The sequence below is a fragment of the Cryptosporidium andersoni genome (genome assembly GCF_001865355.1).
Source record: "Cryptosporidium andersoni isolate 30847 chromosome Unknown contig_81, whole genome shotgun sequence".
In the NCBI taxonomy this organism is placed as follows: Eukaryota; Apicomplexa; class Conoidasida; order Eucoccidiorida; family Cryptosporidiidae; genus Cryptosporidium; species Cryptosporidium andersoni.
Window position 1 is genome coordinate 709 of NW_027122859.1, and position 20302 is coordinate 21010.

Sequence of the window (20302 nt, forward strand, 5' to 3'; positions counted from 1 at the left end):
ATAATTAACAAGCCTTTGTTATTTTGTATTTAACAATCATTAATATTGAATATATATTTATCAGTTAATATAATATTAAGTGTGGCATTATTATTATTTCTTATTGCATTATCTATCTTATTTTCGAGCTCAAAATCTCATATTTTAATATTTATATAGGTACATTTTATTAATCTATTATAGATATTGAAATTAGGTAAAATAAAAGGAAAAAAAAATCATTTTATATTATTGAACTTTTCTTTTAGTTACATATAGAGGATTAACTGGTAATATAACAACTTGTAAAATAGTATCTATTAAATAACGTTTAGATTTAGCGGTCTATACATACAATTTTAGATCTTGGAATTTTTAGTATCTAAGCGGTTTCTAAAGGTTTTATATTGAAGTTAACTAAGAAAATTACAAACATTGGTATTCTAAAACTTTTTATTTTATTTTATTTTTTTTCTCCTCCTCTTCCTTCTTTTCTCCTTAAAATTTTTATATATATTTATTTTATATAATATTAATATTGTAAATTAGATTAAGGGAGTACTATATTAATAGATTATATATTACCTTGATCAATATTAAATAATATATGAATTAAGATCTGAAGTTTAGAATGGATGAATTTGAATTATCTGATAAGAAGTTAAAAGCATTGCACCAAAAGGAACGTGATAAACAACTTAAAAAAAATTTACAAGCTATGAAATGTATTAATAGTTATACTAGGCCAAGTGAGGATAAGACAAGTAAACTTGAATATTTATACTTTAAACAACAATTATCAGAAAAAAAGGATACAAAAAGTTGGCTTTTAAAATATGATAAGGAATTATCTAAATTATTAACAATAAATCATGGAGAAACAGATCGTGTATCTTTACCAATAGAGATACTTTCATCATTATCTAATAATGATAATTCATATCCTTTATTATTCAAGCTTGAAGTTATAAATAATGATGGATGTGAATCTGATGAATCAAATATTACACATTGTAGTGTATTAGATTTTTCATCATCTTCTGGAAAAATAGGTTTACCCAATAAAGTATTAAGATGCTTAAAAATAAATAATACATCACTTGATAATTATTTATTAATAAGAATTGAATATGTAAGATTATGTAAAGCTTCATATGCATTATTTGAATTAGTACAAAATTATGATAGAATTTTAAATTTACCAAATATTAAACCATTATTGGAATCATATTTACGTGATTATTTCTCAACTTTAACAAAAAATGATACTTTAATAATATATTCACTACACTCAAAATTAAGACGAGAACCTTTGGCTGTAGTTAAGGTAAAACAGATAGAACCTGAAGATGCTACTTGTATTATTAATACAGATCTAGCTATTGATTTAATTACAAATGATATTAATACACTGAATGAAAATGAAGATAATAATGGAATTAATGAGGATGATATAATATTAAATATTAGTGATGTATTAAAGTTTCAATTTAAAGAGAGTAAATTAAATGAAGATATTGGTGAATATAATAACAAAGATAAGAATAATAAATATGAAACTAATATTATAAACAATATTGAATCTAATAAAACTAAAGAGAATTATTATACTTGTAATTCCGTTAAAGTACTAATACCATTTGAAATTAGAAAATTATTGACAAAAAGGAATAATAATAAAATAGTAACTATTAATATATCAATTGAAAGTAATTTTGAATTTGAATTTTTTGTATCATTTCCACCATTAATGGAGGCATCTAAGCATCTTCACTATATCAGATCATATCCAGAAAATAACAATCAATTAAATATAAAATATCAAGATATTTTAGATTGTTTACCTATGAATGATTTTAGAAATAATTTAAATTTTTTTAATTTAGATCAAATATCAGAAAACAATTTGGGATCTTCACAACCTTTGGATTTCTTCCCTAGTATAATTAATATTACCTTTTTACCAATTCAAGATATAACAAATTCAAATCAATTAATATTAGGTACTTTTAGAACAAAACTTAAAATAGAAGAAAGTAATGAATTAGTAGTTTCTACAAATAACAAAGATGAAATTAATACAGATGAGATAAGTTCTAAAATAAATATGATTAATTGTACTAATTGTAATAGATTAATACCAAATGAATCATTAACAATGCATTCATTACATTGTCAACGCCTATATAGTAAATGTGAAATTTGTGGTGTAATAATGAAGAAAGTAGAACTTAAACAACATATCCATTGTAATATTTGTAATTTGGGAATTAAGAAAGAACTTCAAGATCATCATATTAAACTATATCATACAACTATTGAATGTGGATTATGTAATGAATCTATAGCTCCTATTAATATTAAACTTCATCAATTAGAAACTTGTTCTAAACGTATTATTTTATGTAGATTTTGTGGTAATCATGTTGAAGCTGGGATAGATGGTCATATAGTAGATTTCAAAGATAAATACTACTATAATCTTACTTCTCATGAGTCTTATTGTGGATCTAAAACTATTAATTGTGATATATGTCATAAACTTATACCTATGAAAGAAATCTATGAACATAAAGTTATGGCTCATAGAATTAATGATAATGTTACCTAATTTATTCAGTAATATATTTTGAAATTTAAAATTTAATGAAGTTTTAATATTAAATTACTATTTGAATATAAAGTAAAATAAACAACTTATAATGGAATATAAATTATAATCTTTACATTTATAAATTATAAATATAATTTCTTTATTTAGATATAAAATTTTCAGTTTAGTATTGAAAAAAAAGATTTCACTTACAAAGTGCATTCCAATTCTAGACCTTCATTTATCAGCTCTATACGATATTTTAATACTTCATTTAAAGAAATTTTGGAATTTTTGTCATCAAGTTTTACTTTAATTTGTTCATCAACTTCACAATTATGTTCAATTAACATATCTAAATTAAACTGATCAGTATTAATACTATTTATATGTGTAATAGCTTGTATATAATTTAGATCTATTGAATTATTATTTTGAGATTTACATGAGTTAATTTCGTTCCATTTATGACGTTCCATTATTTGTCTCTGTTTATGATAACACATAGTTTCTAAAACACGTTTCATTTCTTCCTGATATTTTAAAGATTCTAATAATTCTTTATGTTTTAATTTCAAATTTTTCAATTTCTCCATAATTAGATATTTTTCTTGACTAATTTCTGTTTCACAAAATTCTTTCATATAGCTTTCTACATCTGATTGACTTTCTATAACTTTTATTACTTCATCTAAACACTTTATAGCTGTTGTACATGTTGTATGCTCTATTTTCAGTACTTTTTTAACTTGCTCATCAAGTGATTTATCTAGTAAGGAGTTTCCAAACTTAAATATAAAGTAATTAGTTATAGTTGAATAAATTTGTAAATTATTGATAAGTTTTCAAAATATATTTATTAATAATTATGAACATACCAATTCTAAATTGTATGATAAAGTAATAAATTCTTCTTCTATACTTTTTATTAGTTTTGTTAGGTATTCTGTCATTTTCAATATTAATATTACTACTAAATTCAATATTTCAAGCTGATAGCCTACATGATTAACAGTAAGTTAAAATAATCCAAGCTAAATCTTCATTATATTTATTAATTATGTATCATTAAGTTATTTAATACTGTATATACTTTTATACAGTTTAATATAATTGTTATAAATTTTGTATATACACAATAATGTATATCTATACTTAATAGAAATTACAGCTTACCCAAAACAAGATATTATTCAAGATTTCTCAGTTACACTAATTCTTTATAAATAAAGAACAACCAAAAATATTATATATTATTGTTTTTAATCTAAAAATTACTTAAGTGATAATTTCAGAAATCCGCTTGTTAGTAGTATTTATAGCGCTATTAGTTAAGTGATTAATTAGTGATTTATCCAAGGACCAAACTTTAGTTTATTACTATCATGTCCACTATTATTTATCAATTTCTGTAAATGCTCCTGCTGATTACTCTTTTGTAATAATATTTCTATACAAGATTCAATAGATGTGAATATATCAGATATTTTATTGGATATATTTAGATCTATATTCTTTTGTTTATATAAATCTTCAATTACTTCGTTATAATGAGATATGTTGAACATATTATGTGATCTCTCTTTTTCTATATGATCATTTATATTTATATTTTGCTCTATATTTGTAGGGATGTCCTTCCTATTTAATAATTCATCGACTTCACGAGATTCTTCTTGATAATGATTTTCAACTGTATTTATATTATGAACACGATATAGATTAACTGATAAGGGTGATGAATCATTATATTCAATACAACTCCTCACCTTATTCTCTATATCTAGTAGCATTTTACTTGTTAAATTAATTTCAAAAGGAGCTTCTGTGACTAATTCAAGCCATACCTGGGGTAATGCAATAGTATTTGGATCATTTGTTAAAGCATATGGTTGATTCCTAAATGTAGCATACATATTATCTATATTATTACTTGATGAAATATTTCCTATATTATTAATCCATTTCCCTAATGTAGTTTTACTAAATTCATCTTTAAATATTCCCAATATGTTGCCAACAATTCCATTCTTAGATGTAGGTGTTGAGTATTTAATAATATTCATCATATCTGCAATATCATGAGAGTCTAAAATACGATCTTCTAGCCTTTGTAGTCTATATAAAATTAATTTAAATACTGGAAGCCACCCTTGTTCAAAAATATCATCCCAAAAATATCCAATAATGTCTAATGGAATACTGTATGAAAATAAAGTAAGAAACCAGTCAGTAGCAAGCATATCAATCGTTCCACCTTGTTTGTTCATATGGTACCATATTAATGGAAGCTCCTTCTCAATCATCTCATCTAATATTTTACAGCGAATTTGAAGGCCAGGTAATCCTGCAATATACATTTCTCTCATACCATAATTAAACATTAAACAGACTAATATATAAAAAACTAGTTCTTCGCTATGAGAATGCCATAATATACATCCTACTAAGAAGTTCATACCTTGAACATATCCAACCTGTAAATCAAATATAGAATATACTAAAAGTATTCTACTCAATGAATAACGGCCTTCTTCACGGAAAAATGTTATAGATGGATAAGTTCTACATACATCCATATATATGCTATTCATTATTTTGTATGAGAATATACGATTTAATAGATTTTCACCAGAAAATTCAGAGCTTGTTTTTTTCTTAATACTTATATCTAATCCAGTTCCTAATCTTGTTAGGTGATCAAATAAGTTTGTTATATCACTATAGATATTGTTCAAATCAATATCTTTGTAGCCACCAGTATCTAACCAACTTAAGAAACGTTTACATCTACCAAATTCATCACGTTCACACTTACAATGTGGTTGTAACCTTTCCCACTGAGAGTATACAGTAAATTCAAAATTTTTGGCTGTAGTCTTATTATTTAATTCAGGTAGGAAAAAGTTATAAGCTCTTTTTGCAGCCAGTAAGGATATTAGATTTCCACCCTCCTTATTGGTTGCCATTAAGAAGAATCGATCTTTCTATTTTGTTCGTATCATCTTAATAAAAAAAAAGTATCTCTTTATATTAACTATGAATTAATCTCTAAATACCATTAAAAGTGGTCAGAATAAGGAAAAAAGAAGGAAATGGCGCATACCATATCGATGTTAAGCGCCACAAATTGCATGACCTACACCGGTGTCCTCTTTTAGTCCTCTTAGTAAGAAAGTGTGAAAATATAGCTTAATATATTTCTTTATATATATAATAGACTACTTGATTCGTTTCATACTTATATAATTCAAATATCTATAAATGATTATCCTCTTATTGTACATAATATACAAAGTACAAATTTATGTGATATTAAAATTTTACACAACTATATTAAAGACTCCACATATATTTCTGATATAATTAAACTAATTCATAGAATATTAATTTAAAGAAAACTAAAGGATCACAATTCAACTATTATAATCTTTGAATATAATAATTCTCAGCAGTATTACATATTTATCTTCAAATATAGATATTCACTTCCTACTTTGTATTAATTAGAACTAGAGACTTTTGAATGCTTTGAAAAATTCATTACTTGAGCAAGGAAGGCTTCTAAGTGCCAAATATCCTTGCTGCCCAATTTAAGAGTATGACTATAGTGAGCAGCAGCAGCAATAATACGTGACTTGATATTATTAGGTGCTAAACTAAGTATTTGCTTTGTTAATGTAACGAGAACTATATCAGCTGGAATACAACTAGATAATAAGTCATATATTGGTTCACGAATGTCTAGAAGAGTCTTTGGATGAGGATTCTTAATAACCTAAAGTAAAATAATTAACAAAGTTCAGTATATGATCTATAATAACAATAATAAGAACTTACATTAGCTGCAATATCGTTACAAACACGTTGCCATGGTAGTTTCATATTAGAGGGAGATAAAGAAAAATTTTGTACAGCAGCAGTTTCAAGAAGAAGAATTGCTCGACGCAGATTTCCTTCAGACGCAGTTGTAATATCTATAAGATATTCATTTGATACATTTAAACCCTCAGATTTAGCAATATGACTTAGAACACAAACAATCTCACTATGTGAGGGTAATGGTACTCTAATGCAGAGACATCTACTTCTTAAGGGTGATATAATGGATGAAAGTTGTTCACAATGTAATATAACACGACTATTTGCAGCATATTTTTCCATTGTTCTTCTTAATCCTGCTTGAGCTTCCATACTCAGTACATCAGATTCCAATATTACAAATACTCTATAATTAGGACTTTTTTTAAAAAAAGTATTAGCTCCTACTTGACTGCTAAGTTGTTTAATAAGATACTGGGTAACTACTCTATCTTTAGTACCCAGATCAGGAGCACTAATTTGCATGTGATGAGAACTTTGGCATACTACAAAATCAGAATTAATTCCCTCAGGTTTTATAATATCTGCCTTTACCTAAAATATTTCAAGTATATAATACAGTTATGTCATTAAAAAATAAATATAGAAATACCTTATCAACTGAATCGCCAAATACTTCATGTAGTATAGCAGATATTCTAGCCTTTTTACCACTGCCTGATGGCCCATAAAATATTAAATGAGGAATAGTCTTATTAGAACCATTTGCTATTTTTTCTAAAAGGCAATTTAGCTGTTTATGACAAAGTAGCTCATTTAGGCGATGTGGCTGGTATTTATCAATCCAAAGCATGTTAATATAAATATAAGGAAGAGTAATAAAGAAATTTCGTTTTAATTATATGAGGGGGTGGGGGTTTATATTGATAGGGATTCTGATGAGGGGATATTTGCCGCAGTACACAATGGTAACAAAACAAATAGTGACTTTAAAAATTACGTATGATAGTAGTGAATATATTTAATATAAAATATTCTTATATTCTTATATAAGATTAGATAAAGCTACAGAAGTAATAAAACAAAAAAAAAGGAATCAAGCTTGATTATGACTAATAGTAAGGTTCTCATCATTATTCGACATATTGATGTTGTTTGATAAAGAACCCTTAGGTTGCATAGGTACAGATGTTGTTGTATATTTTGTAATAAATGGATGTTTAAGCATATCATCAATAGAAATCCTATTTTGAGGTAATTTCTGTAGGGCTGCATGAATAAAACTTATAAGGACAGGTGACCAATGAGATGAATACTCTGGTTGCTTATTTTGTATTAAATAATATTGAACATTATGTCCTTGATTAGAAGGGAATGGTGGTTCCCCTTTAACTAATTCATAACATAATACACCAAGTGACCAAATATCAACCTCTGGACCATATTCCTGTTTACGAGTTATTTCAGGTGGTAAATAATCATATGTACCACAGAATGTCCGTCTTCTACTTCGATTATTATTAATGTGAGATGACCATCCAAAGTCAGCTAATTTCAATTGGCCATCTACTCCTATCAAGATATTTTCTGGTTTTATATCACGATGAATTACATGTTTCTTATGACAACATTGTATAGCTTCGATCATCATTTTCATATAGCAAGCTGCCTGCAACTCTCTTAGAGGCCCTTCTGTACATAATTTTTCATATAACTCACCTCCTGGTGCAATTTCTATAACTAACCAAATCCGACTATTCTCTTCAAACCATGCATATAATTGTAAAATATTTGGATGTTTTAGGTGAGCTTGTATCTCTATTTCTCTACGTACTTGTGCCTCCATCCCACTTCTTACTAAATTCTTTTTTCTTAAGGCTTTAAGTGCAACAACATATTTAGTACGGCGTTCACGAGCTAAATAAACAGATCCAAATTGACCACTACCTAGTCTTCTACCAATATCAAAATCAGATAAACTTAATTCTGGACAATGTAATGGACATGCTAATGCCAAGTCGGATATTGAATACATCCTAGGGGCTCTTAAAAATGGAGAACTTCGACGAATTACTCTTGTTGATGTGAGCCTTTGGTTACTTCCATTTTGATTATCACAGACCTCACTCATTTCTTCATATTATATTTTTTATTTTATATAACTTCAATAAGTCATCTATAACAAAGTAGGTTATATAAAAAGAAAAGAAAAAGAAATATCTATTTAATACTTTCACGTCTTTTTATTATATTTTATCTCTTGTGTGGGGTAGCTGTACCTGACAGATGTAAAATTAAACCGCTACATATAAATAATATAAAATTATATACCGCTTAAAATCTTTTAAATATAATCTCATCTACACAAGATATCTATAATAAAGGATTAAACTTAAAATTTTAATTAGTCAGTTTAATTTTAAATTTTGCAGGATTTTTCATTTAGCATTTAGAGAGATTGGATCTTATAGAAATGCCTGATTTAAATCAACTACCAACATATGAAGCATTATTAAATTATGTAGAAAAGCAAAAAGGGTTTCACATACGTGATTTACTAGAAAATGAATCTAGAAATGCTTGTTTATTAGCAAAGTATGGAGATATTGTAATGGACTTTACAAGACAACAGTTAGATTCAGAAGGTTTGGAATTGTTATTGAACTTAGCACTGGATGCAAGATTAACCGATAAAATTCAATCAATGTTTAATGGTAGAGTTATAAATATGACGGAAAATCGTAGTGTATTACATATAGCTTTAAGATCTAAATCTTCAACTCCTATTTACTTAGGTGGTCAGCATAATATCTTGAATGATGTAGCAGATGTTAATAAAAGAATTTTTAAATTTGCAAATTCTGTTAGATCTGGTGAAATTTTAGGTTCTACAGGTAAAATATTGAAAGATGTCATATGCATTGGTATTGGTGGTAGTTATCTGGGTCCTGAATTTGTATATGAAGCATTAAGAACAACTAGGGAGGGCCTTGAAGCTTCTTCCGGTCGTAGGTTAAGATTTCTAGCAAATGTAGATCCAACAGATATTAAAAGAGCTACTGAGGGGTTTCATCCAGAAACTACATTAGTTATAATTGTAAGCAAGACATTTACAACAGTAGAAACTATACTAAATGCAAAAACTATTAAAGAATGGTTACATAAATCATTGAAAAGTGAAAGTGCAGTTAGTAGACATTTAGTTGCAGTTAGTACTAATATAAGGGCAACATCAGTATTTGGAATACCAGTAAATAATGTATTTGGATTTTGGGATTGGGTTGGGGGTAGATTTTCTGTATGTAGTGCTGTTGGATTGGTTCCACTTTCTATTCACTTTGGTGTAAGTATTATACAAGAATTTTTAGATGGATGTTGGGAAATGGATCAACATTTTGTATCTGCATCTTTAGGAAGAAATTTACCCGTATTATTAGGATTATTAGGTATTTATAATTCAACATTTATGAATAAACCATGTGTAGCTATACTCCCATATTGTCAAGCATTGTGTAGATTTCCAGCTCATGTACAACAATTACTAATGGAAAGTAATGGAAAAGGGGTAACATTAGATAATAATTTAGTATTAGAAAAATATCAAACTAGCCCAATTTATTTTGGTGAACCAGGTACTAATGCTCAACATAGTTTCTATCAATTACTTCATCAAGGTAGGAATTGTACAAATTGTGAATTTATTGGTTTTGTTCATTCACAACAAGATTTTCATTTAATGAATGAACATATATCTAATCATGATGAATTGATGTGTAATTTTTTTGCTCAACCAGATGCTTTGGCTATTGGAAAACCAACTAATGATATAACAGACAAATCTAATATTCATCGATATTTTCCAGGAAATCGTTCATCTATAATTTTATTACTCCCAATTTGTAATGCTTTTTATATTGGTCAATTATTAGCATTATATGAACATAGAACTGTAGTAGAAGGATTTTTACTTAATATTAATAGTTTTGATCAATTTGGTGTAGAACTTGGGAAAGTACTAGCTAAAGATATCCGTGACTTGATGGTAATGAAAAGATCTGATTCTTCACCTGAACAAATACATTTAAAAGAATCTAAATTACCGGGTCCAACAAGAAGATTATTTAATTATTATCTTGAAAGTTCAACTTTTAAACAAACTTCTAATCTATGAGATATAATTCTAGATTATTATAAAATATTTAAAGTTATGGTAAATAATTTTATTTTATGATAAAATAAAATTACAATAATATCCCACTGAAATGGGAAACTATTGTTAAATTACTTTACAAATCTCCTCTGATAATTTCTAGATTATTAATAAATATCTTTATCCCTATTCTATTTTAAATTTATGTTTCATCTTTTTTATAAACTTATATTAGTTTCTATAATCTCATATTTGATGTAATATCGCATCTTTATTCAAAAAGTAGTAAAATGCTGTTTTTGCATTATTCTGGGCCATAGCTATTTTATACTTTTTCGATCTAAATAGTGATATTACTTCATCTAAATATTGTCGACTTGGATTGAATGAATCATCAGAAATAACATCCGTATTGAGTAAACCATGAGCTGGAGTCACAATTAATGATTCAATTACATCCCAAAATTCAAGTGGTTTTGTTTTATAGGAGTACTCACCACTTGGGACAATTTTATTAACATTTTTAGTTAAGAATGTTAATGCTCTATTCAGTCTTCCTAAGCTTTTAAGATATCTTTTAGAAAATCCACGACTAAGTATCCCATTTCCTATACTTGTACGATTTGATGCATCTTCATATGCTTTTAATAATAATGGAAAATATATAGCATATATCCAACGTATATTACTTGATAATTCCTTATATAGTAAAGATCTTAACATTATAATTGAAGCTAAAATAGCTGAAGATGCAATATCCCTTTCATTATTTGAAAATTCTATTCTTTTTTTCTTATCTCCAATTAATATCACAGTGTTCTGATGTTCTTTTTTTGATAAAATTCTCGAATATTCTGCAAATTTTATTCCACTCTGTATTATACGCTGAAATTTGCTATCTCTTTGATCTTCACCTATAGGTATATCTTCAATATTAAAGTATCGTATACTGTCTGTTTTAAACTTTAAAAATGAATCCTCATCTATATATTCATTTATAGATGGTTCTGAGCCTATATTATAAAGTATTTCTTCTACTTCATTTGATTTTTTATTAAGATCTATTCCTATATTATCCTCAGTATTAATACTAATTTTACTGAGTGCACTTCCTAATCTTATATAAATATAAATAAAGAAGATTAATTATATACTTACAAAATATTATCTTTAAATACAAGTATATATATTGACATATAGTATACTAGTATTCATTAACTTACAATATATAATAAAAAAGTATAAAATATGTTAGAATATTAACCATAATTTTAAAAAAACTCTATATAATTCAAAACAATTTAATTAATAACTAGAGATCTATTTTTATATATGCCTAAAGAAATAATATTATAAAATTGACAAATTAGCGCCTACTACTGTTAAATATTTAAATATAAAAAAAACTTTAATATCCTATTCATTCCATCCTAAAATTTCTTCAAATAAAATTTGATGTACTTTTTCTAAAATTTTCTTATTATTTTGATTTCTTTTCTTTCTTTATTTTCAATTAAATTATAATATAATTGATTATTTCCTAATATTTAAAAAGTTAAAAAAATAATAACCCGCTTATAAAATGTGGCGCTTTTTTCTTTTTTTTTCTTTTTTTTGGTGACTTGTCTTGTTAGAATGATACTCCATAAGGAATATTTAGAAAACATAATAAGAAATAAATCGTTTTGACAACTTTATAAATATATAGACTTTTTATTTGGGTCTAAGTAATTTACTTCTTTTATTATTAATATAGTTAGAGCTTTGAGCTATATCCTAAGTAATATTACTTAAGGGATAAGTCTAAGTATTATACAAAAAATTTGTAATGGTCCACGAATATATTGGAAGTAAGATAACAATAATATCTCGAAATGAGAATAGATATGAAGGTATTCTACACTCTATAGATGTTGATGAGTCTACAATTACTTTAAAGGATGTACGCCATTTTGGTACTGAAGGACGATGTTTACCTGAAATACCTCCAACACCAACAATATTTGAAATGATTGTTTTTAGAGGTAGTGATATTACAGATTTAGCTGTATGTCAAACAAATACAAACTTTCCTCAAGATTCAGCAATAATATCAGTTAGTGTGAATGAAAAACCTAAATCTTCTTGTAATAGACCAACTACAGATATTAATCAACATGCCCAAACAAACTTACATTTAATTGATCCTCCAATCTTAAATAATGCTATGGAGAAGTCGGTTCAATCAGCAGGGGTACCCGTACAAAATATAACTAGTTCTAATTCAAGAAAACAACCAAAAGAACAAAAAGATAATAATAGAAACCGCAATAGGGGATCAAATAGAAATTATCATACTAATAATCACCATCATACAACAAATAATCAGCGTTCATTTGTAGTGGGTGAATTAAAACCACGTGTTAATCAAACATTAAAAGCTGAACTTGATACTGAATTTAATTTTTCAGAACAAAATAAGAAATTTGATAAGTCACAACCACTTCAAATTCAAATTGAACAAAATAATGTATCTAATCAATCTTTACCTGTAGGTGGTTATAGTAAGACTAGTGGATTTTTTGACAGTATTTCATGTGAAACATTAGATCCAGAGAGAACTAAGAAGAAAAGTGGTCAAATTGATGCTCAACAAAGAGCATTAAGAGAGAAACAAAAACAAATTGATAAGGAGACATTTGGTGCATCTGCATTAAGATCACATGGTCCATCTTATCAAAGAGGTATGAGGCGTTCAAATAGGGGGAGATCTAATAAACAAGAGCATGGATCTTAGTATTCGAGATATTATTACTTTCATATTGTATTAGCTAAGCTATACACAATTGCTTTACTAATTTGATTTTTCTTTTTTAAGGAATATGTAGGGGAAATTAATAGTTTAAAATCAGAGTAATACGTGGATTACATATTCACATTATATAATTCATTCTATTACCTAATTGAAGTAGCTTTTTTTTTTTTTTTTTTCTTTTTGTTATTATCTGCTTAAAAAAAGAGAAAATAGGGGATGGCGGTGAATGGGTAACCTATCTATTATGCGGGTTTTTTGTACTGTGGCCTTTATTGTATCATAGCTTGATATTCAGGGGAAGAAGAGAATTACACAAAAAAGAAAAAAAAAAGTTAAAATAATCATAAGTAATATAATTTCATTATATATTAATAATAACTGGAGATTTGTGTTTATTTCATTTTTATTTGGTTATGTTGGGATTTAAAACTCATTATTTATTGTTAACATTGATATATATTGCAATATTTCTTATTCTCCCTTGTTTATCTGGTAAAGATTATTATAAGATATTAGGTGTTCCAAGAAATGCAAATGATGCAACTATTAAAAAAGCATATCGTAAACTTAGCTTAAAATATCATCCTGATAAAAATCCCGATGCAAAAGATAAATTTATGGAAGTAGCTAATGCCTATGAAGTGTTAAGTGATCCTAATCTAAGGCAAAAATATGATAAATTTGGTGAAGAAGGACTAAAAAATGATGGAACATCAGCTGGAGGATTTAATGATTTTAATGGATTTGGTGGATTTGGTGGATTTGGTGGATTTGGTGGTTTTAATAATTTTGGTGGTTTTAAATTTCAATCTGGTGGAAATACATTTCACTTTGGTGGTGGACAATTTAAATTTAGTAATGATCATCAAGGTAATACCCAATTTAATAATCAACATAGGCAACAATATAATGGATATACTAATTTACAGAATTTATATGCAAATTCACAATATATCTCTGAATATTCATCATCATCTGATATTAAAGAAAAATTAAAGTCTTATGAATGGGTCTTAATTATTAATTTTTATAGACCTGGTTGTGGCCCTTGTAAAGAGCTTGTAAATATTTATAATAATATAGCAAAAGTTATGAATTCATATGGTATTGAATTTTTAGCAATTAATTGTGATAATAATTATCAAATTTGTCAATCTTATAATATAAAACAATATCCATATATATCTATGTTTATAAAAGAGAATCATAATGAAATAATATATAAAGGTGATCTATTTACTGAATCTAATATAGGAAATTGGATTACTAATCAAATACCTGATTATTCAATAAAATTATTAACTAAAAATCAATCTATTAATTGGCTTAAATTGAATTCTAATTTACCTAAGGCTGTATTATTTACAAAAAAACATACATCATCACCATTATTAAAAAAAATTGCTAAAGATTTTAAAGATCGTCTTAGTTTAGCTACTATACTTACTGATTCATATTGGATTGATGAAGTATTCTTATCTACCCCTCAGATGAAAAATTCTAAACCTATTAATCCTCCATTTATACTATCAGTTGAAGAATATGAAGATAATATTGTATATGGAGAATGGATACAAATTAATACAATATCATATGATGTAATTACACTTACTTTAAGTCGTCTAGTTGGTAGTTTTCGTGCAAAACAGAAAATTAAATCTTCTCAAATAAAGAAACAAATTAATGAATTTACTTATTATAATTACATAAATGGAGAATGTAATCACTTAGATTCACAATTTTGTGTATTATGGATTGTTAATCAAAAACCACCAATAAGAAATATTCAATTAGAAGATATTGCTTTTAAATATAGAAATGATCCAATTAAGTTCTTTTGGATTTATGCTATTCAAGATGGAATTAATGATCATTTTCTTAAAATATTTAATTGTGACTATTCTCATAATAGTTGTATTGTTATATATAGACCAAAACGTAGGAAATTTAAAATGTTTAATGATATTTTAAATATTAATGAATATATTGATGGATTATTAGATGGTTCAAATATATTAAATTCAAATATTAAAGGTGATATACCTATTCCTCTAAATATTCGACAAAATATAAAATATGTTGATTTAGATAAATATGATCATATATATGATGATGATATAAGAGGAGTTAAGGAGGAATTATAATTGATTTTAATTCATAGGTATTATAAAGTATTTAGAAATCCTAATATATCAATTAAATACTGAAGTTTATTTTTTAAATATTTTACTATATATATAGATTTTAAAATCTAATTATGACTAAGCTATTATGTAGGATATTTATCAAATCTAATTTTAATATTATAAGGATTAATTCTAATTATATGTTATATTATTAGTTAAAATCCAATATCTAAAATTAATAAAGTAAAGTCTTAAAACAATAATTATGAATTTTTTCTACAATAAACATTTTAAGAGGGTTAGGGGCGGTTATATTCTTAATACATTAAGTTGTGATGAGAGTTAAAGTTATTTCTTATTTAATACTACTGAAAGTAATAAATTCGCTTTTATTCATATTTATAAATTAAATATAGAAGATTATAAAGTAAGGTATGGATAGTCAAACACAACAATTTTTTAGAAATATTAAAGAATTGGATCCTTCTAATAATAGATGTATTGATTGTGGTGCTGCTCATCCACAATGGGCTTCTGTTTCCCATGGTTGTTTTATTTGTTTAACTTGCAGTGGTATTCATAGAAGTCTTGGAGTGCATGTTAGTTTTGTTAGATCGATAACAATGGATACATGGAATTCAAGACAACTTAGGCTTATGGAATTAGGTGGAAATAGTCGACTTTCTTCTTTATTTAAACAATATGGATTATCTGATTTATCTATTAAACAAAAATATTGTTCAAAAGTAGCTACTTATTATCGTAATAAACTTAAAAATTTATTAGAGGGAAAATCACCACCTGAGATACCTTCAATATCAATTGGGCAACTTGAAGATATTTCAGAAACTAATAAAAAAGATGAATTAAAAAATAATGATAGTCAAATTAATAATAATAATAATGATAATGATAATAATAATAAATTGAAATTTACAAATTTATTAGATAAAAATATTGGTAATGGAAATAATAGTATACTTGAAAATATATCATCATTTAGTATGAAATTATTTTCAAATACTAAAAATTATGCAGAATCTACTATTAATCATGTACAAGAACATGGAATATTAGGAAGTGCAATAGATTCTGTACGTGCTGGTACTACATATATTGAAGAAGCTGGGAAAGTAGTTATTGAAAAAGTTCAAGATGATCAATTTTGGAAAAATACAAGTAATACTGTACAAAATTCTGCAACATGGTTAAATAATACAATACAAAGTGGTTTATCAGGAGTTGGAAGTGTAATTAGTTCTGTTATTGAACCAAATTCAACTACAGACTTTACTGTATCACAATATAATAACATTAATAATAATAATAATCATAGTGTAAGTTCAAATAATAATGTGAACAACATTTCATCTTATTCATATAAAAATTCAAAAAGTAATCAGATAAATTTAAATAATAATATTAATAAGATTGAAGAATCTTTATCTAGTAGATATGATAGTCGGAAAGATTCATCTATACCAAATATTAATTTGTGGGAAAATGATTTAGGTGATGATTGGGATCCAAAACATTTTCAAAAAGGTGCATCAAGATAGTTTATTTAAATTTTTATATAATTTTAAAATTCCAAATAATTTGTTAAATAATGATAAACGATAATTGTCATATTTATTTATTTTTATTAATCTTTATAATATTAAGTATCCTTGTTTATAATTTAATTTTATATTAAAAATATGTCTAATATCACTTATAATTATCTAAAAAGACTTTATTAATACTAGGAGGCGCTGTGACAATACGAATTAATATATATTTGATTCGAAAAAAAATAAAAAGAAAGAGAAAAAAAGAGAATTAGGGAGTTTTATTAATAATATTATGATATATTAAATATGGTTAATTATGAAGCAAATGATAATGAATATGATGAATTATTTTTAATATGGGAATATAGATTAGCTAGTCAATATCCATCTAAATATAATATACCTATTAATGAAAATCCTAAAGAAATATTTGAAAGATTAAAAGAAGCCTCAAGAATTGCTGAATTATGTTCTTTAAGTGAATTATTAAATTCAAGATCTTTAGAATATCTTGTAACACCATTAATAAGAAGTAATTATCCAAATTTTAAAGATATGTCATTTGATGAAATAGGTAAATCAATAATATCATATTACAATAATTATATTAATAATAATAATAATAATTTAGAAAAAAAAGTTTGTCAATTTGAAGTTTTATGTATTGTTATTTTATTATTAAAAATCTATTTACAATCAAATTGGACAGGTCCACCTAATACTATAAATTCAAAAATTACTCAAGAGTGGAAATTAAAAAGTGAAAATAAAATAGATGATATTGGTAATATTTTAATTTTTGGGCCACAAGATTATAATTCCGATAATCTTGAGACCAAATTTACAAAAAGATGTATTGAATTCCTTGAGATTGATGGGGAATATATATATCAAAGATGTGCTGCTACACCATATTTAGCTTTTAGTATAATATTAATTGAAATATTATCAGAAGATTCAAATAACAATTTAGATTGTAATTCATTATTAATTGAATTTATAAATAATAATAATAATAATAATAATATATCATATTTAACTTTAATACCACTTTGGAGACAGAGGATTTATAGAATATGGCAAAGAAGTCTTGAAGGTGGTGCTAAAAATACTGCATGCCCATATCTTGAAGAAATAATATTGACAAATTATTCATCGTGGTTATTTAAACACTTCAATATAGTTTTAAAAGATTTTAATATAAATGATAGATTTAAAAATGATCTTTTACGGAATTTAAAATTTGATTTAATAGATAAAGATATATGTATAGGAATACCACATAATATTATAAAAGAAGATATAATATATTATTTACTTGATCTTTCAATATCTTTAGCAATGTATGGTAGAGCTAATCCATGTGCAATAATATTACAACTTATTGCAAAGATTGAAGGATTTACATATAACTTTACGGGTGCATTAGGTAGAAGAAGAATATCTCAATTAGAAAGTACTTCTCATTTAGTTGTTGAGATTAATAGAAGAAATAGAAGGATACTTAATTTAAATGAAACAGTAGTACAAATGAATGATTCAAATTTAGATAATAATAATGATTTACCAGTAAATATTTTATTAGATTCAGTTAATGAAGATAATGATTTATATGAAACAGTTAAATTAGATGAAAAAGAAGTTGAAGGTTTATGTAATTCATTAAATCTTGAAGAACAATGTGTATTATTATGTCATGGTGTTTCTTTATATGAAACAAGTCCTTCAAATGATGTAATGGCATATGAACAATTAGAAGCATTAATGAATAGAATTATTCAACTTGATGTTTCTAAAATTGAGAATAAATTAATTAAATCTCAAGTTCATAATTGGTTATGCTATTCAACAGCTTTATGGTATCGTTGTTACTCTGAACATCATAGAGGTAGAACAGCTGATAGAGCTTGTTTACAACTTCAATCACTTGTAGACCAATTTAAAGATGAAGAACCAGATGTATTAGAACGTTTAAGATTTATTTTTTCAGTTAATTATCCAAATATATGGGAAGCTAAGAAAGAATTAGGAATTAGAATGATGAGGATTGGTTCTGTATTATCAGCTTATAATATGTTTGTTGATATGTGTTTATGGGAAGATGCTGTTGATTGTCTTGTAGTTGCTAATAGAAAAGAAGAAGCTATTGATTTGATTAAGAAGCAATTATTAATAAGACCAACTCCACGACTTTACTGTTCATTAGGTGATTTAACAAATGATTTAACACAATATGAAGAAGCATGGAAAATATCTGGTAATAAATATGCTAGAGCTCAGAGATCATTAGGAAATAATTATTTTAAGAGTGGTCAATTAAATAAAGCTCTAGATGCATATAAAAAAGCATCTATTATAAATTCAACAAATGTTAATTGTTGGTTTTCTATGGGTTGTGTTGCACTTAAATTAGATAAATGGGATGATGCTTTAAAAGCATTTAGTAGAGTTGTAACTTTAGACCCTCAACAAGGTGAAGCTTGGGCAAATTTAGCTGCAGGATTATCAAAAAAAGAATTATGGAATGAAGCTCAAAATGCAATTAATGAAGGACTTAAATATTCTAGAGAAAATTGGATGATGTGGGATTCATCTCTTAAAATAGCAATACAAAGGAATGATCTTAATACTATTCTTGAATGCCTTTTAAGCATGCTTAAATTATCATCAAATATAAGTAAATATCCTATATGGTCTTTACCAATAATTATTGATTTATTAAAAAGGACTCAATTAAATAATACTAAGGAATTATCATATTCATTATTAGATAAAGCTTATAATTTATTAAATCAGATATCACAAGTTTTATCTAAACCAGTTGTGTTTTATGCCTTATGTGAAATTCAGATAATTAAACAGGATTTTATTTCTGCATATTCTAGTAAATTTAAAGAATTACGAGGTACAATTGATGTTATTTTTAATAATAAAATTAATATGGTTAATAAAGAAAAATATATTAGAGATATTCCAAATATTATTCATGAATTAAAGAATATTATTAACAAATGTACAGATGGTCGTAGTAATTTCAATAAAAGAACTGATGAATTAGAAATGGCAATAAATACTATTTTAAAGAGATTAGAGATTGAATATCCAAATTGGACAGCTTTTTTACATGATGAAATTTCAACAATATAGTATATAAATTTAAGATTAATTTTAATAAATCCTAAATAATTATTTATTTTAGATAGTTTTTTTTAATACCGATATTTGCATGCAATGTTGATAAATGATTTACCAAAGATATTTATATTGCATGCAAATATCGGTATT

At 25.7% G+C, this 20302-nt stretch overlaps 11 protein-coding genes across 11 annotated transcripts; 6 read left to right on the forward strand and 5 right to left on the reverse strand.

Annotated features, from left to right (window-relative positions):
- Nucleotides 1–610: 610 nt before the first annotated feature.
- cand_002840 (uncharacterized protein) lies at nt 611–2590 on the forward strand (the record flags this gene model as incomplete). The annotated part of the gene is made up of 1 exon (XM_067210531.1): nt 611–2590. The coding sequence occupies one exon, from the start codon at nt 611–613 to the stop codon at nt 2588–2590; it is 1980 nt and encodes a 659-aa protein (XP_067067726.1).
- A 191-nt stretch (nt 2591–2781) lies between these two features.
- Nucleotides 2782–3525, reverse strand: cand_002850 (uncharacterized protein; the record flags this gene model as incomplete). Its single annotated transcript, XM_067210532.1, has 2 exons — nt 2782–3360; nt 3451–3525. The coding sequence occupies 2 exons, from the start codon at nt 3523–3525 to the stop codon at nt 2782–2784; spliced, it is 654 nt and encodes a 217-aa protein (XP_067067727.1).
- Nucleotides 3526–3915: 390 nt separating this feature from the next.
- cand_002860 (TBC domain-containing protein) lies at nt 3916–5541 on the reverse strand (the record flags this gene model as incomplete). The annotated part of the gene is made up of 1 exon (XM_067210533.1): nt 3916–5541. One exon carries the CDS (start codon nt 5539–5541, stop codon nt 3916–3918), a length of 1626 nt encoding a protein of 541 aa, XP_067067728.1.
- Nucleotides 5542–6074: 533 nt separating this feature from the next.
- Nucleotides 6075–7247, reverse strand: cand_002870 (uncharacterized protein; the record flags this gene model as incomplete). Its single annotated transcript, XM_067210534.1, has 3 exons — nt 6075–6350; nt 6413–6988; nt 7047–7247. The coding sequence occupies 3 exons, from the start codon at nt 7245–7247 to the stop codon at nt 6075–6077; spliced, it is 1053 nt and encodes a 350-aa protein (XP_067067729.1).
- A 243-nt stretch (nt 7248–7490) lies between these two features.
- cand_002880 (serine threonine-protein kinase ARK1) lies at nt 7491–8525 on the reverse strand (the record flags this gene model as incomplete). Its single annotated transcript, XM_067210535.1, has 1 exon — nt 7491–8525. One exon carries the CDS (start codon nt 8523–8525, stop codon nt 7491–7493), a length of 1035 nt encoding a protein of 344 aa, XP_067067730.1.
- Nucleotides 8526–8867: 342 nt separating this feature from the next.
- Nucleotides 8868–10565, forward strand: cand_002890 (glucose-6-phosphate isomerase family protein; the record flags this gene model as incomplete). Its single annotated transcript, XM_067210536.1, has 1 exon — nt 8868–10565. The coding sequence occupies one exon, from the start codon at nt 8868–8870 to the stop codon at nt 10563–10565; it is 1698 nt and encodes a 565-aa protein (XP_067067731.1).
- Nucleotides 10566–10790: 225 nt separating this feature from the next.
- cand_002900 (uncharacterized protein) lies at nt 10791–11811 on the reverse strand (the record flags this gene model as incomplete). Its single annotated transcript, XM_067210537.1, has 2 exons — nt 10791–11661; nt 11768–11811. 2 exons carry the CDS (start codon nt 11809–11811, stop codon nt 10791–10793), a joined length of 915 nt encoding a protein of 304 aa, XP_067067732.1.
- Nucleotides 11812–12372: 561 nt separating this feature from the next.
- On the forward strand, nt 12373–13320 carry cand_002910 (uncharacterized protein; the record flags this gene model as incomplete). The annotated part of the gene is made up of 1 exon (XM_067210538.1): nt 12373–13320. One exon carries the CDS (start codon nt 12373–12375, stop codon nt 13318–13320), a length of 948 nt encoding a protein of 315 aa, XP_067067733.1.
- Nucleotides 13321–13751: 431 nt separating this feature from the next.
- On the forward strand, nt 13752–15482 carry cand_002920 (thioredoxin domain-containing protein; the record flags this gene model as incomplete). The annotated part of the gene is made up of 1 exon (XM_067210539.1): nt 13752–15482. The coding sequence occupies one exon, from the start codon at nt 13752–13754 to the stop codon at nt 15480–15482; it is 1731 nt and encodes a 576-aa protein (XP_067067734.1).
- Nucleotides 15483–15898: 416 nt separating this feature from the next.
- Nucleotides 15899–17023, forward strand: cand_002930 (uncharacterized protein; the record flags this gene model as incomplete). Its single annotated transcript, XM_067210540.1, has 1 exon — nt 15899–17023. The coding sequence occupies one exon, from the start codon at nt 15899–15901 to the stop codon at nt 17021–17023; it is 1125 nt and encodes a 374-aa protein (XP_067067735.1).
- Nucleotides 17024–17323: 300 nt separating this feature from the next.
- Nucleotides 17324–20164, forward strand: cand_002940 (TPR repeat-containing protein; the record flags this gene model as incomplete). The annotated part of the gene is made up of 1 exon (XM_067210541.1): nt 17324–20164. One exon carries the CDS (start codon nt 17324–17326, stop codon nt 20162–20164), a length of 2841 nt encoding a protein of 946 aa, XP_067067736.1.
- Between the last annotated feature and the right edge of the window lie 138 nt (nt 20165–20302).